Raw genomic sequence first — 15,504 nt, forward strand, 5'->3', positions numbered from 1 at the left:
CAACGGTTTTGTGTGGATTATAGAAAGGTTAATGAAGTTACAAGAACAGACTCTTATCCTATCCCACGTTTGGAGAATTGTGTTGAGAAGGTGGGACAATCAGCTTTTATGTTAGAGCGATTCCGGAATTACATGCAAGACTGTTTCGATGGAGTTTATTGTTACAGCCATTTCATTTAAAAATAAAAATGTGGCAGGACGAGAAAATGTGATAGCTGATGCTTTGTCACAAATGTGATAACGAGTTACAGGATGAAGAACTAAAATGGACTATGTTACTATAAATGTTTCCGTGTTTGTTCTGTTAAACACAAACTATCTTTACTGTCAATATTTCTTAACGGAAAGTGAGAAGGTGAAAAATGAAACCATCTTGAAGTTGATGGTTTATTTTTTTTTCTTGGGGGGAGGTGTCAAGTAAGAGTCCCTTTAAGAAATGTGTGTTTGAAACTTCTGTTGGCGGCTATGAGGGAGTAAGTCGCACATTTGGTGGCTCTCCATCCGGCCGGACTTTTGAATCTTTTTCCCCGACTTTTTTGTACTTTTGAGCACTGAATCTGAAGGCATAGGCACTCAGGCACTGACTTCAGATATAGGTATATGGAATTAAGGAGCAGGAAGAATTGCAAACAGTTGAAGAAGTGGGCAAACCAGGGCAGTGTAGAAGCTGCTGCTGAAGACAATATGACCGATGTCCAGACCCCGGTGCAGACAGCCCAGCCAACAATGGAGCATCTGCTGAAGGTCATCCAAGAGGGCTTCACCGCGCTGAAACGGAACAGTTTAGACCCGGTTCAGAAATCAATCGAGCGCCTGGAGCCCAGGATCAGACGATCCAGAAGCTGGAAAAGGCGCTGGAGGAGCAGGAGGATCACCAAACGGTGGTGGAGGTGGAGATGGAGAGGCTGAAAGACCAACAAATAAGGCTTCTGGAAAAGGTGGAGGACCTGGAAAATAGGTCCTGTTGGCAGAATTTGAGAATCGTTGGTCTCCCGGAGGGGGCTGAGGGAGAGGATGCCGCGACGTATGTGACAGACATGTTCCAGAAGCTGTTGGGGGATGATGTCTTCCCTCGCCCGTTGGTGGTGGACAGGGCACACAGAGTGCTGGCGAGGCAGCCACGAGCGCCCCCCCCCCCCCCCGGACAAGGAGCGGGTGCTACAGTGGGCCAAGCACACGAGGAGCTGCAATTGGAACAATAGTGTCTCGCGCATCTACCAGGACCTGAGCGTGGAGGTGGCCAGAAGGAGGGCAGGCTACAGGCAAGTCAAAGAGATTCTGTTTAAGAAGCAGGTGAAGATTGGGCTGCTGTACCTGGCGCGCCTGTGGGTCACACACGAGGGACAGCACCATTATTTTGAGGAGCCTGAGGACGCGATGGACTTCGCCAAGAGAGAAGGGCTGGTGTCGAACTAAGGAATTTTTGGACTTGTTAAAAAGTTACTAAGCGATGTTTACACATTTTTCTTGTCTTGCGTTGTTTTTCTTTCTGTTCTGTACTCGAGTTTTCACTGGAAAAAGAGGGTAGTTAAGGTATTTGGTGCTGGGGGGGGGGGGGGGGGGCGGGGGGGTGTCAGAGGGAACAATAGGTGGGAGACTTGTTGGCGCCGGAGTCGAGAGTCACCAGGTTAGCTGGGTGAGATGGTCTACGGAAGCCAGGTGGGGGGGGGGGGGTGTTTATACCTAGTTTATGGCAGGGGTTAAGTTACAGAGTGTTGTTGCTTGGGGGGGGGGGTGGTAGTTGATCTGCTGACGAGGGAGGGATTTGGGTTTGGTAACATGGAGGAGGTTGGAGGTGGGGGCTGCCAGGAGGCAGGCCAGGGGAAGTGCGACACAGGGGCTAGGGGCGGCCCCAAGTAAGGATATGGCTGATCGGCGAGGTGGGGGTGGCACAGTGCTCCACAACCAGGCTGATCACCTGGAACGTTAGAGGGTTAAACGGGCCGGTAGAAAGGGCACGTGTGTTCGCACATCTGAGGGTGCTGAAGCTGGACGTAATTATGCTTCAGGAGACTCATCTGAAGGTAGCTGACCAGGTCAGATTAAGGAAGGGCTGGATTAGCCAGGTCTTCCATTCGGGGCTCGACACTAAAACCAGGGGGGGGGTCACGATTTTGGTTAACAAACGGGTGCAATTCGAGGTGGGTAGTACAATCTCGGATGGGGGAGGCAGATTTGTCATGGTGAGTGGTAAGCTTGAGGGGATGAGGGTAGTTTTGGTCAATGCATATGCCCCAAATTGGGACGATGTGGATTTTATTAAGAGACTGCTGGAGAAGATACCTGGCCTGGACTCGCACAGGCTGATTATGGGAGGTGATTTTAACACAGTCCTTGACCCCGGCCTAGACCGGTCGTGTTCAAAAACGGGTAAGGTGCAGGCAATGCCAAAAGAACTGAGGGGGTTTATGGAGCAAATTGGGGGGGCTGATCCATGGAGGGCTAGTCGGCCGACGGGAAGGAGTTTTTGTTCTATTCACATGTTCATAAGGTGTATTCCCGAATCGATTTTTTCATCATGAGCAGGGATTTGCTGGCGGGGGTGACAGACGTAGAATATTCAGCGGTCGCTATTTCGGACCATGGTCCACACTGGGTTGATCTTCAGGTCTGCAAGGAAAGTTTTCAGCGCCTTAATGGAGTCTAGAGGTCGGTTTGTAGGCAGACGAGGCAGTGTGTGAGAGGGTGAGGAAATGTATGCCAAACTACCTGCAGGTCAATGACACAGGAGAAGTCTCAGCTGTGGTGCTCTGGGAGGCGCTGAAGGCAGTGCTGAGAGGGGAGCTGATCTCGATTCGAGCACATAGGGACAGGACGGACAGGGCAGAAACGGACCGACTGGTAAAGGAGATCCTACAGGTAGACAGGAGATATGCGGAGACCCCGAGGGCAGAACTATTATGGGAACGACGAAGGTTGAGTTTGGGGTGTTGTCCACAGGTAAGGCTGTGGAGCAGCTTAGGAAGGCGAGGGGTGCGATCTATGAGCACGGGGAGAAAGCCAGTAGAATGCTGGCACAGCAACTGAGGAAGAGGGAGGCAACCAGGGAAATAGGGATGGTAGTTGACGGGGGGAGAAACTTGGTCGGAGATCCGGCAGGACTGAACAAGGTGTTCAAGGACTTCTATAGTATGCTTTACACATCGGAACCCCCTGCGGGGCCGGAGGGGATGAGGCGCTTTCTGGATGGACTGACTTTCCCAAAAGTGGGTAGGGGGTTGGTGGACGGGCTGGTGGCCCCGATTAGGACTGAAGAAATATTGGGGGGGGGGCTTGAGGACCATGCAATCGGGTAAAGCCCCGGGGCCGGATGGGTATCCGGTGGAGTTTTATAAAAAGTTCTCTGAGATAGTGGGGCCGGTGCTGGTTAGGGTTTTTAACGAGGCGAGGGACAGAGGGGTTTTACCCCCGACGATGTCACAGGCCACCATCTCCCTGATATTGAAACGGGACAAAAACCCGAAGGCATGTGGTTCCTATAGGCAGATCTCTCTGATCAGTCGATTTCGACTCTTTGAGTCGATTTCAGCGGGAGCGGAGCAGGTTAGTCAATTTCAGCGGGAGCAGTGCGCAAGTGATTTCTGGGAGGTAAGTCTCTCCTTTAAAAACACTTGTCTTTGCAGGAGCAGGCCAGTCGATTTCAGCGGGAGCGGAGCAGGTTAGTCAATTTCAGCGGGAGCAGTGCGCAAGTGATTTCTGGGAGACCTTCACAGGAGCAGGCTAGTCAATTTCAGCGGTAAACACTTATCTGGTCCCGTTTTTGGTCCCCCTTTGCTGTTTTTTTTTGTCAATTTTAGTGTTTAAGGCGGGAACAGGAAGTTCGACCCGCGGACTTCTCGGAAGACCCTCACCAATAAATTCTGGTGGAGAGGAAACCCGAGACACTACACGTGTAGTGTCTCCCACCCGCCCTCCTCCTCTAACCTAATAATAAAACCCATTGGTGTGAGGTAAGTACCATATTTTATTATTATTATTATTATTTTGTTTAATTTAATTTAGTTGTTAGCCAGATCTTGGTAGAAAGTTAGAGGGATGGCAGGGAAGGGAGTGCAATGTTCCTCCTGCAGGATGTTTGAGGTGAGGGATGCCGTTAGTGTCCCTGCTGATTTTACCTGCAGGAAGTGCAGCCATCTCCAACTCCTCCAAGACCGAGTTAGGGAACTGGAGCTGGAGTTGGAAGAACTTCGGATCATTTGGGAGGCAGAGGGGGTCATAGATAGCAGCTTCAGGGAATTAGTTACACCAAAGATTGGAGATAGATGGGTAACTGTAAGAGGGACTGGGAAGAAGCAGTCAGTGCAGGGATCCCCTGCGATCGTTCCCCTGAGAAACAAGTATACCGCTTTGGATACTTGTGGGGGGGGGGACTTACCAGGGGTAAGCCATGGGGTACGGGCCTCTGGCACGGAGTCGGTCCCTGTTGCTCAGAAGGGAAGGGGGGAGAGGAGCAGAGCATTAGTAATTGGGGACTCGATAGTCAGGGGCACAGATAGGAGATTTTGTGGGAGCGTGAGAGACTCACGTTTGGTATGTTGCCTCCCAGGTGCAAGGGTACGTGATGTCTCGGATCGTGTTTTCCGGGTCCTTAGGGGGGAGGGGGAGCAGCCCCAAGTCGTGGTCCACATTGGCACTAACGACATAGGTAGGAAAGGGGACAAGGATGTCAGGCAGGCTTTCAGGGAGCTAGGATGGAAGCTCAGAACTAGAACAAACAGAGTTGTTATCTCTGGGTTGTTGCCCATGCCACGTGATAGTGAGATGAGGAATAGGGAGAGAGAGCAATTAAACACGTGGCTACAGGGATGGTGCAGGTGGGAGGGATTCAGATTTCTGGATAACTGGAGCTCTTTCTGGGGAAGGTGGGACCTCTACAGACAGGATGGTCTACATCTGAACCTGAGGGGCACAAATATCCTGGGGGGGAGATTTGTTAGTGCTCTTTGGGGGGGTTTAAACTAATGCAGCAGGGGCATGGGAACCTGGATTGTAGTTTTAGGGTAAGGGAGAATGAGAGTATAGAGGTCAGGAGCACAGATTTGACGTTGCAGGAGGGGGTCAGTGTTCAGGTAGGTGGTTTGAAGTGTGTCTACTTCAATGCCAGGAGTATACAAAATAAGGTAGGGGAACTGGCAGCATGGGTTGGTACCTGGGACTTCGATGTTGTGGCCATTTCGGAGACATGGATAGAGCAGGGACAGGAATGGATGTTGCAGGTTCCGGGGTTTAGGTGTTTTAGTAAGCTCAGAGAAGGAGGCAAAAGAGGGGGAGGTGTGGCGCTGCTAGTCAAGAGCAGTATTACGGTGGCGGAGAGGATGCTATATGGGGACTCATCTTCTGAGGTAGTATGGGCTGAGGTTAGAAACATGAAAGGAGAGGTCACACTGTTGGGAGTCTTCTATAGGCCTCCAAATAGTTCTAGGGATGTAGAGGAAAGGATGGCGAGGATGATCGTGGATAAGAGCGAAAGTAACAGGGTAGTTATTATGGGAGACTTTAACTTTCCAAATATTGACTGGAAAAGATATAGTTCGAGTACATTAGCTGGGTTGTTTTTTTGTACAGTGTGTGCAGGAGGTTTCCTGACACAATATGTTGACAGGCCAACAAGAGGCGAGGCCACGTTGGATTTGGTTTTGGGTAATGAACCAGGCCAGGTGTTGGATTTGGAGGTAGGAGAGCACTTTGGGGACAGTGACCACAATTCGGTGACGTTTACGTTAATGATGGAAAGGGATAAGTATACACCGCAGGGCAAGAGTTATAGCTGGGGGAAGGGCAATTATGATGCCATTAGACGTGACTTGGGGGGGATAAGGTGGAGAAGTAGGCTGCAAGTGTTGGGCACACTGGATAAGTGGAGCTTGTTCAAGGATCAGCTACTGCGTGTTCTTGATAAGTATGTACCGGTCAGGCAGGGAGGAAGGCGTCGAGCGAGGGAACCGTGGTTTACCAAAGAAGTGGAATCTCTTGTTAAGAGGAAGAAGGAGGCCTATGTGAAGATGAGGTGTGAAGTTTCAGTTGGGGCGATGGATAGTTACAAGGTAGCGAGGAATGATCTAAAGAGAGAGCTAAGACGAGCAAGGAGGGGACATGAGAAGTATTTGGCAGGTAGGATCAAGGAAAACCCAAAAGCTTTCTATAGGTATGTCAGGAATAAGCGAATGACTAGGGAAAGAGTAGGACCAGTCAAGGACAGAGATGGGAAGTTGTGTGTAGAGTCTGAAGAGATAGGCGAGATACTAAATGAATATTTTTCGTCAGTATTCACTCAGGAAAAAGATAATGTTGTGGAGGAGAATGCTGAGACCCAGGCTAATAGAATAGCTGGCATTGAGGTACGTAGGGAAGAGGTGTTGGCAATTCTGGACAGGCTGAAAATAGATAAGTCCCCGGGTCCTGATGGGATTTATCCTAGGATTCTCTGGGAGGCCAGGGAAGAGATTGCTGGACCTTTGGCTTTGATTTTTATGTCATCATTGGCTACAGGAATAGTGCCAGAGGACTGGAGGATCGCAAATGTGGTCCCTTTGTTCAAAAAGGGGAGCAGAGACAACCCCGGCAACTATAGACCGGTGAGCCTCACGTCTGTAGTGGGTAAAGTCTTGGAGGGGATTATAAGAGACAAGATTTATAATCATCTAGATAGGAATAATATGATCAGGGATAGTCAGCATGGCTTTGTGAAGGGTAGGTCATGCCTCACAAACCTTATAGAGTTCTTTGAGAAGGTGACTGAACAGGTAGACGAGGGTAGAGCAGTTGATGTGGTGCATATGGATTTCAGCAAAGCGTTTGATAAGGTTCCCCACGGTAGGCTATTGCAGAAAATACGGAGGCTGGGGATTGAGGGTGATTTAGAGATGTGGATCAGAAATTGGCTAGCTGAAAGAAGACAAGAGGGTGGTGGTTGATGGGAAATGTTCAGAATGTAGTTCAGTTACAAGTGGCGTACCACAAGGATCTGTTCTGGGGCCGTTGCTGTTTGTCATTTTTATCAATGACCTAGAGGAAGGCGCAGAAGGGTGGGTGAGTAAATTTGCAGACGATACTAAAGTCGGTGGTGTTGTCGATAGTGTGGAAGGATGTAGCAGGTTACAGAGGGATATAGATAAGCTGCAGAGCTAGGCTGAGAGGTGGCAAATGGAGTTTAATGTAGAGAAGTGTGAGGTGATTCACTTTGGAAGGAATAACAGGAATGCGGAATATTTGGCTAATGGTAAAGTTCTTGGAAGTGTGGATGAGCAGAGGGATCTAGGTGTCCATGTACATAGATCCCTGAAAGTTGCCACCCAGGTTGATAGGGTTGTGAAGAAGGCCTATGGAGTGTTGGCCTTTATTGGTAGAGGGATTGAGTTCCGGAGTCAGGAGGTCATGTTGCAGCTGTACAAAACTCTGGTACGTCCGCATTTGGTGTATTGCGTAAAGTTCTGGTCACCGCATTATAGGAAGGACGTGGAGACTTTGGAGCGAGTGCAGAGGAGATTTACCAGGATGTTGCCTGGTATGGAGGGAAAATCTTATGAGGAAAGGCTGATGGACTTGAGGTTGTTTTCGTTAGAGAGAAGAAGGTTAAGAGGAGACTTAATAGAGGCATACAAAATGATCAGGGGGTTAGATAGGGTGGACAGTGAGAGCCTTCTCCCGCGGATGGAAATGGCTGGCACGAGGGGACATAGCTTTAAATTGAGGGGTAATAGATATAGGACAGAGGTCAGAGATAGGTTCTTTACGCAAAGAGTAGTGAGGACTTGGAATGCCCTACCTGCTACAGTAGTGAACTCGCCAACATTGAGGGCATTTAAAAGTTTATTGGATAAACATATGGATGATAATGGCATACTGTAGGTTAGATGGCTTTTGTTTCGGTGCAACACCATGGGCCGAAGGGCCTGTACTGCGCTGTATCGTTCTATGTTCTATGTTCTAGTGTAGATGCTAAAATACTGGCCAAGCCCTTGGCGGCTAGGATTGAGGACTGTGTGCTGGACGTTATTATGGAAGATCAAACCGGGTTCGTCAAGGGCAGGCAGTTGATGGCCAACCTAAGAAGGCTGCTGAATGTGATCATGATGCCCCCGGAGAGCAGGGAGGCAGAGGTATTTGTGGCAATGGATGCCGAGAAGGCTTTCGACCAGGTTAAGTGGGACTATTTATGGGAGGTGCTGGGACGATTTGGGTTCGGGTAGGGCTTTATCGACTGGGTTAGACTGCTGTACCAGGCTCCGGAGGCTAGTGTTAGGACGAATAGCACGACGTCTGACTATTTTAGACTGTACCGAGGGACGAGGCAGGGGTGCCCCATCTCCCCACTGCTGTTTGTGCTAGCAATAGAGCCGCTGGCAATTGCCCTGAGAACTTCTAGGGGTCGGAAGGGGCTGGGAGGGGTTGGGGGGGGGACTAGCGCTGCCAAACTTTAGTAATTACTACTGGGCAGCCAACATAGCTATGATAAGGAAGTGGATGGTGGGTGCGGGGTCGGATTGGGGGCGGATGGAGGCTGCTTCATGCAGGGGCACCAGCTTGGCAGCCCTGGTTACAGCACCCCTGCCGCTCCTGCTGGCACAGTACTCCACCAGCCCTATAGTGGTGGCGACCTTGCGGATCTGGGGCCAATGGAGAAGGCATGTGGGGGAAGTGAGAGCATCAGTTTGGTCCCCAATTTGTGACAATCACCCGGTTTGCCCCGGGGAATATGGATGGTGGGTTCCGAGCATGGCGGAGGGCTGGGATTAAGAGGATGGGGGATCTGTTTTTGGAAGGGAGCTTCCCGAGCATGAGGGCGCTAGAGGAGAAATTTGGGCTGGCGAGAGGGAATGATTTCAGGTACTTGCAGGTGTGAGACTTTCTATGCAGACAGATTCCATCCTTCCCACGCCTGCCCTTAGAGGGATCCAGGACAGGGTAGTGTCCAGTGGATGGGTGGGGGAGGGGAGGGTCTCAGATATACAAAGAACTTATGGGGGCAGAGGAGTCGCAGACCGAAGAGCTGAAGCTTAAGTGGGAAGAGGAGCTCGGAGGTGAGATAGAAGAGGGCTTATGGGCGGAGGCGTTGAGCAGAGTAAATGCGACCGCAACATGCGCTAAGCTCAGCCTGATTCAATTTAAGGTTGTCCACCGAGCCCACATGACAGTGGCCCGGATGAGTAAATTCTTTGGATTAGAGGACAGGTGCGCCAGATGTCCGGGAGGACCAACGAACCATTTCCACATGTTTTGGGCATGTCCAAAACTCAAGGGGTACTGGCAGGGATTCACGGACGTTATGCCCCGGGTACTGAAAACAAGGGTGGTGATTAGTCCAGAGGTGGCAATTTTGGGGGTTTCGGAGGACCCGAGAGTCCAGGGGGAGAGAGAGGTTGACGTTTTGGTCTTTGCTTCCCTGGTAGCCCGGCGACGAATTCTGCTGGCATGGAGGGACTCAAAGCCCCCAAAGTCGGAGGCCTGGCTCTCAGATATGGCGAGCTTTCTTTGTCTGGCGAAAATTAAGTTCGCTCCGAGAGGGTCACTGTCAAGGTTCGCCCGGAGGTTGCAACCATTTGTCGACTTCTTCGCGTAAAATTAATCGTCAGCGGGGGGGGGGGGGATTTAGGGCAACGTAGATTAGGGGGGTAGTTAGGCGGGTCCTTGTAGGAGGGGAGCTGGTTTTTGCACTATGTTGATTGTTCTTTGCACACTGTTTTGTATTGTTGTTGTTTACTATGCCAAAATGCCTCAAAAAAATTGTTTATCAAAAAAAAAGAAATGTGTGTTTCTCAAATTGCAGCAGTGATGTCAGAGTGTGGGTGGAGCTGGGCTGTCTTTCACTTTCGTTGGGAGCTGAAAAGCTGCTTTGTGTCTCTGTTTAGTTTTGTTTTAGATTTGGAGAAGCTACAGTCACAGCAAGATGTGTATGAATGTTCATTTGGTGATTTTAAAGTGATAACTGCTCTCAGTAGAGAATTTAAACCTGCTGTCCTTCTGTAAAAAAGGGTCTTTGCCTTATGGATGTCTTATAGAGTACTGTATTCTTTGGGGGGGGTGGGGGGTTTGAATTGATGGTTGCTAAGATGTTCACTGTATGTTTATAAAATGTTAACTAGGTTCATAGAATGAACATTGTTTTTGTTTTAAAATACTCTCAGTTCGCTGTTGCATCATACTTGTAAAGTGGGCCCTTGTGTTCCCCATAACCAAAATCTATTTAAAGTTGTGGGTCAGGTGAACTCCATTGTACACTTTGGGGTTCTCTAAACCCTGGACCACAACAGTATTTCCAGAATGGAAATATAAAGACTGGTACTCTGGTCTAGGGACTGAATTACAGCTTGTCCAATTATCCTTTGAACCATATCTCACCTGAGGATACACGTGGTCGCGTTGGCCCAAGTCCCAGTATTAGATAAGATTGGGCCCTATCATGATACTGGTTCTGTTCAATGATCAACGCAGTTCAAAGACTTGGATGAATGTGTTCTAATGTATACTGTGCTGGTTGATCGGTAAATACTTTTAGGTATTTAATTCTTTTTATTGGGAGCAGCTTAGTACTCCCCAGAATTTAAAAAAATGAATGGAAGCAGCAGTATTAAGGCAGTTTGCTCTAGTTTCTGGTGTGTTTGCTGAGAAAGAGAGAGCAGACATTTTAGAAGCATTGCAAATAAAGCCCTGTTAAGATGTAGAAAGCTGGTGTGTCATCTCTGCATATCTCCGAGGCATGAAAAACAACCCACTGGTCATTGATTACATTTTCAGTCTGCCACATGTCTCTTTGAGTTTAATTCTCCAAACTGAACACATTTCCAAAGTCATGGCGAGAATGAGAAAACTGGCCTGAAGGAAATTCAGGATTCCCGGCAGAGTATCAATCCCCGGTCCAAATCCAAAACCACTTTGGAATTTTGGACAGGGGTTTCAGTAAAATAACTGCAATGCGCACATGTTAACCTGTTTTTCAGTTTTATTCACTTTTCGCATTTCCAGATTCTATATACGAACAAAAATCTTTTCTTTTAGACAGAGAAAGAGAAAAAAGAAAAGAGGCAGCTGTCCCCTGGGCCGGTGTCAAGTGTGACGTCCACACTCCGAAGATCTCAATCTCCAGCAAGCATGTCCAAGAGGAGTTCCTCACCTGCAATGAAGTGAGTTGCAACGTTTATCGGCCAATGGCCAAAATGTGATTTGACCCACGGTAGCATTCCTACCTCCGAGTCAGAGGTTTATGGATTTGAACATAAGTGGGAGGAGCAGGAGTTGACCATTCACCCCATTGAGCTTGCTCCACCATTCAGAATAGTGGTGACTGATTTTGGGCTCCATTTTCCCACCCACTCTCGAGATCCTTCACTCCCTTCAGAGACCCTTCAGAGATCTGTCTTACCCAGCCTTAAATATATTCATTGATGGAGCATCCAAAACCCTCTGGGGTAGTTTCCTCAGTCAGGGGGAAACAATCTTCCTGTATCCACCCTATCAAGCCCCCTTCAGAGATGTGTGTTTCAATTAGGCCATCTCTCATTTCTTAAACTTCAGAGAACCTAAGCCCAATCTACTCTGTCTCTTATCATAGGACAGCTTTCACACACCAGGGATCAATCTAGTGAACCTTTACAAAGAACAAAGAAAAGTACAGCACAGGAACAAGCCCTTCGGCCCTCCAAGCCGTGCCGATCATGCTGCCCGACTAAACGACAATCCTCTACACTTCCTGGGTCCGTATCCCTCTATTCCATCCTATTCATGTATTTGTCAAGATGCCCCTTAAATGTCACTATCGTCCCTGCTTCCACCACCTCCTCCGGCAGTGAGTTCCAGGCACCCACTACCCTCTGTGTAAAAAAAAAAAACTTGCCTCGTACATCTACTCTAAACCTTGCCCCTCGCACCTTAAACCTATGCCCCCTAGTAATTGACTCCTCTACCCTGGGGAAAAGCCTCTGACTATCCACTCTGTCTATGCCCCTCATAATTTTGTAGACCTCTACACGTCGCCCCTCAACCTCCGTCTTTTCAGTGAGAACAAACCGAGTTTATTCAACCGCTCCTCAGAGCTAATGCCCTCCATACCAGGCAACATTCTGGTAAATCTCTTCTGCACCCTCTCTAAAACCTACACATCCTTCTGGTAGTGTGGCGACCAGAATTGAACACTATACTCCAAGTGTGGCCTAACTAAGGTTCTCTACAGCTGCAACATGACTTGCCAATTCTTATACTCAATGCCCCGGCCAATAAAGGCAAGCATGCCGTATGCCTTCTTGACTACCTTCTCCACCTGTGTTGCCCCTTTCAGTGTCCTGTGGACCTGTACACCTAGATTTCTCTGACTTTCAATACTCTTGAGGGTCTTTGCTGTATTTCTCCCAATCATGTATATCCTACTTTAAATATGGAGATCAAAACCCCACACACATGCTGCCTCACCAAAACCCTGTACAATTATAGATCATAGAATTTACAGTGCAGAAGGAGGCCATTTGGCCCATCGAGTCTGCACCGGCTCTTGGAAAGAGCACCCTACCCAAGGTCAACACCGCCACCCTATCCCCATAACCCAGTAACCCCACCCAACACTAAGGGCAATTTTGGACACTCAGGGCAATTTATCATGGCCAATCCACCTAACCCGCACATCTTTGGACTGTGGGAGGAAACCGGAGCACCCGGAGGAAACCCACGCACACACGGGGAGGATGTGCAGACTCCGCACAGACAGTGACCCAAGCCAGAATCGAACCTGGGACTCTGGAGCTGTGAAGCAATTGTGCTATCCACAAGGCTACCGTGCTGCCCTATTGTTGTTCGTGATGTATATAAATAATTGTAGCAAGACCTCTTTGTTCTTGCATCCTAATCCCCCTTGCAATAAAGGCCAGCATGCTAATTGTTTGCTGTATCCGCAAGCTTACTCTTGGAGGCACCACCCAGGTCTCTCTGAACATCAGCATTTATAAGTTTTACCCAATTAAAAAAATCTGCTTTCTATTCTTGGGACCAAAGTGAATAACCTCACGCACTATGCACATTTTACCCCACATTAACCTCCATCTGCCATCTTGTTTCCCACTCACTTACCTTGTCTATGTATCCATGCAACCTCTCTTTGTCCTCCTCACAGCTCACGTTCCCACCTAGCTTTGTATTATCAGCAAATTTAGATACATTTCTCTCTCTCTCTCCATCTAAGCCATTAATATGGTTTGTAATAAATGAAGGCCTAGTACTAACCCCTTTGCTACACCACTATTCACTGACTGCCAATTTAAAAATGCCTAATTTACGTCTAATTTGTTGGATGACCAATCGTCTCTCCTTGTAAATATATCATCCCCAACTCCATGAACCCTACTCTTGCCGATTAATGTTTTGTGTAGAACTTTATCGAATGTTTTTTGGAAATCTGGACTACCAGATCTACAGATCTCCCATTTATGTACACTGCTGGTTATAATCCCCCAAAAGTCTAATAAATGGACTTATTAGTGATGGATAGCATGGTTTTGTGAAGGGGAGGTCGTGCCTCAGTATGGTAGTTGAGGGAAAGGCAGTAGATGTTGTATACATGGACTTCAGTAAAGCCTTTGACAAGGTACCTCATGGTAGACTGGTACGAAAGGTGAAGTCACATGGGATCAGAGGAGAGCTGGCAAGTTGGATACAGAACTGGCTTGGGCACAGAAGACAGAGGGTAGCAGTAGAAGGGTGTTTTTATGAATGGAAGGCTATGACTAGCGGCGTTCCACAGGGATCAGTTCTGGGGCCTTTGTTGTTCGTGGTGTATATAAATAATTTGGAAGAAAATGTAGCTGGTCTGATTAGTAAGTTTGCAGATGACCCAAAAATTGGTGGAGTTGCGGATTGTGAAGAGGATTGTCAAAGGACACAGCAAGATATAAACTGGTTGGAGTCTTGGGCGGAGAAATGGCAGATGGAGTTTAATCCAGACAAGTGTGAGGTAATGCACTTTGGAAGGTCCAATGCATGTAGGAATTACACAATAAATGGTAGAACTCTTGCGAGTACTGACAGGCAGAGAGATCTGGGCGTGCATGTCCACCAATCACTGAAAGTGGCAACGCATGTGGATAAGGTGGTCAAGAAGGCATACGGCATGCTGGCCTTCATCAGTCGGGGCATTGAATATAAAAATTGGCAAGTCATGTTGCAGCTGTACAGGACCTTTGTCATGTGAGAGTACCTTTAAGAAATGGGTGTTTATAAATGGGTGTGTATATAAATATCTGTAGTGAGAGTACCTTTAAGAAATGGGTGTTTACTGCAGTGATGTCAGAGAGTGAGTGGAGCTGGGCTGCCTGTCAGCTTTTTACTTTCGTTTTAGGCTGTTTGCTGCAGGGTGTGTTTTAGTTTCGTTTTCAGAGCTGGATAGCTGCAGTCACAGCCAGAAGGTGTATGAATCTCTCTCTGTAATCTAAAGACTGTAAATCGATCCTGGTGATTTAAAACTAATAACAGTTGTGACTTAAACCTGATGTGCTTCTGGTAAAAGGTGTTTTAAGTTGTATGGACGTTAAAGGATTACTTAGTGTTGTAGTCTTTGGGGGTTGTATTTGAATTAATGGTTGCTAAGATGTTCCCTATGTTTTAAAAAGGTTAACTTGAGTTCATAGAATAAATATTGTTTTGCTTTAAAAAATACTTTTCCATTTCTGCTGTTCCACACCTGTAGAGTGAGCCGTGTGCTCCCCATACCACAATCTATTAAAAGTTGTGGGTCAGGTGAATTCCATGATACACTTTGGGGTTCTCTAAACCCTGGTCCATAACACTTAGGTAGACCTCATTTGGAATATCGTGTACAAATCTGGTCGCCACACTACCAGAAGGATGTGGATACTTTGGAGAGGGTACAGAAGCAGTTTACGAGGATGTTGCCTGGTATGGAGGGCATTAGCTATGTGGAGAGGTAGATAAACTCGGTCTGTTCTCACTGGAACAACGGAGGTTTAGAGGCAACCTGATAGAGGTCTACAAGATTATGAGTGGCATGGATAGAGTGGATAGTCAGATGCTCTTTCCTAGGGTAGGAGAGTCAAGTACCAAGGACATAGGTTTAAAGTGAGTGGGGAAAAGTTTAGAACAGACGTGCAAGGCAAGTTTTCTACACAGAGGGTGGTAAATGTATGGAACGTGCTGCCTGGGGAGATGGTGGGCAGGTACGATAGGGGCATGTAATGGGCATCTAGACAAATATATGAATAGGGTGGGAATGGAAGGATATGGACTCCGTAAGTGCATACAGTTTTAGTTTAGGCAGGTACCATGGTCGGCGCAGGCTTGGAAGGCCTAGGGCCTGTTCCTGTGCTGTATTCTTTGTTCTTAAATTAGATTTCCCTTTCGTAAAACCATGCTAACTTTGTCTGATCATGCTATTATTTTCTACGTGCATTGTTAAGATTTACCAATGGATGTAGGAAATTATAACAAGATCAGTAAGAATCTTAATATAGATTCCAGCACTTGCAATGACTGCTGTCAGGCTAACTGGCCTGCAATTCCCTTTTTTCT

At 47.8% G+C, this 15,504-nt stretch overlaps 1 protein-coding gene across 14 annotated transcripts in view; it reads left to right on the plus strand.

Annotated features, from left to right (window-relative positions):
• LOC140428209 (MAP7 domain-containing protein 2-like) overlaps positions 1-15,504 on the plus strand; it is a 300,511-nt gene that overhangs the window by 229,418 nt on the left and 55,589 nt on the right. For all 14 annotated transcript variants that reach the window (XM_072514408.1, XM_072514402.1, XM_072514412.1 and 11 more), the window contains one exon: positions 10,996-11,120. In XM_072514408.1, the coding sequence (XP_072370509.1) occupies positions 10,996-11,120 (125 nt within the window). The remainder of the gene's footprint in view (positions 1-10,995; positions 11,121-15,504) is intronic.

This window comes from Scyliorhinus torazame, chromosome 8 (assembly GCF_047496885.1).
Source record: "Scyliorhinus torazame isolate Kashiwa2021f chromosome 8, sScyTor2.1, whole genome shotgun sequence".
NCBI classification, from domain to species: domain Eukaryota; kingdom Metazoa; phylum Chordata; class Chondrichthyes; order Carcharhiniformes; family Scyliorhinidae; genus Scyliorhinus; species Scyliorhinus torazame.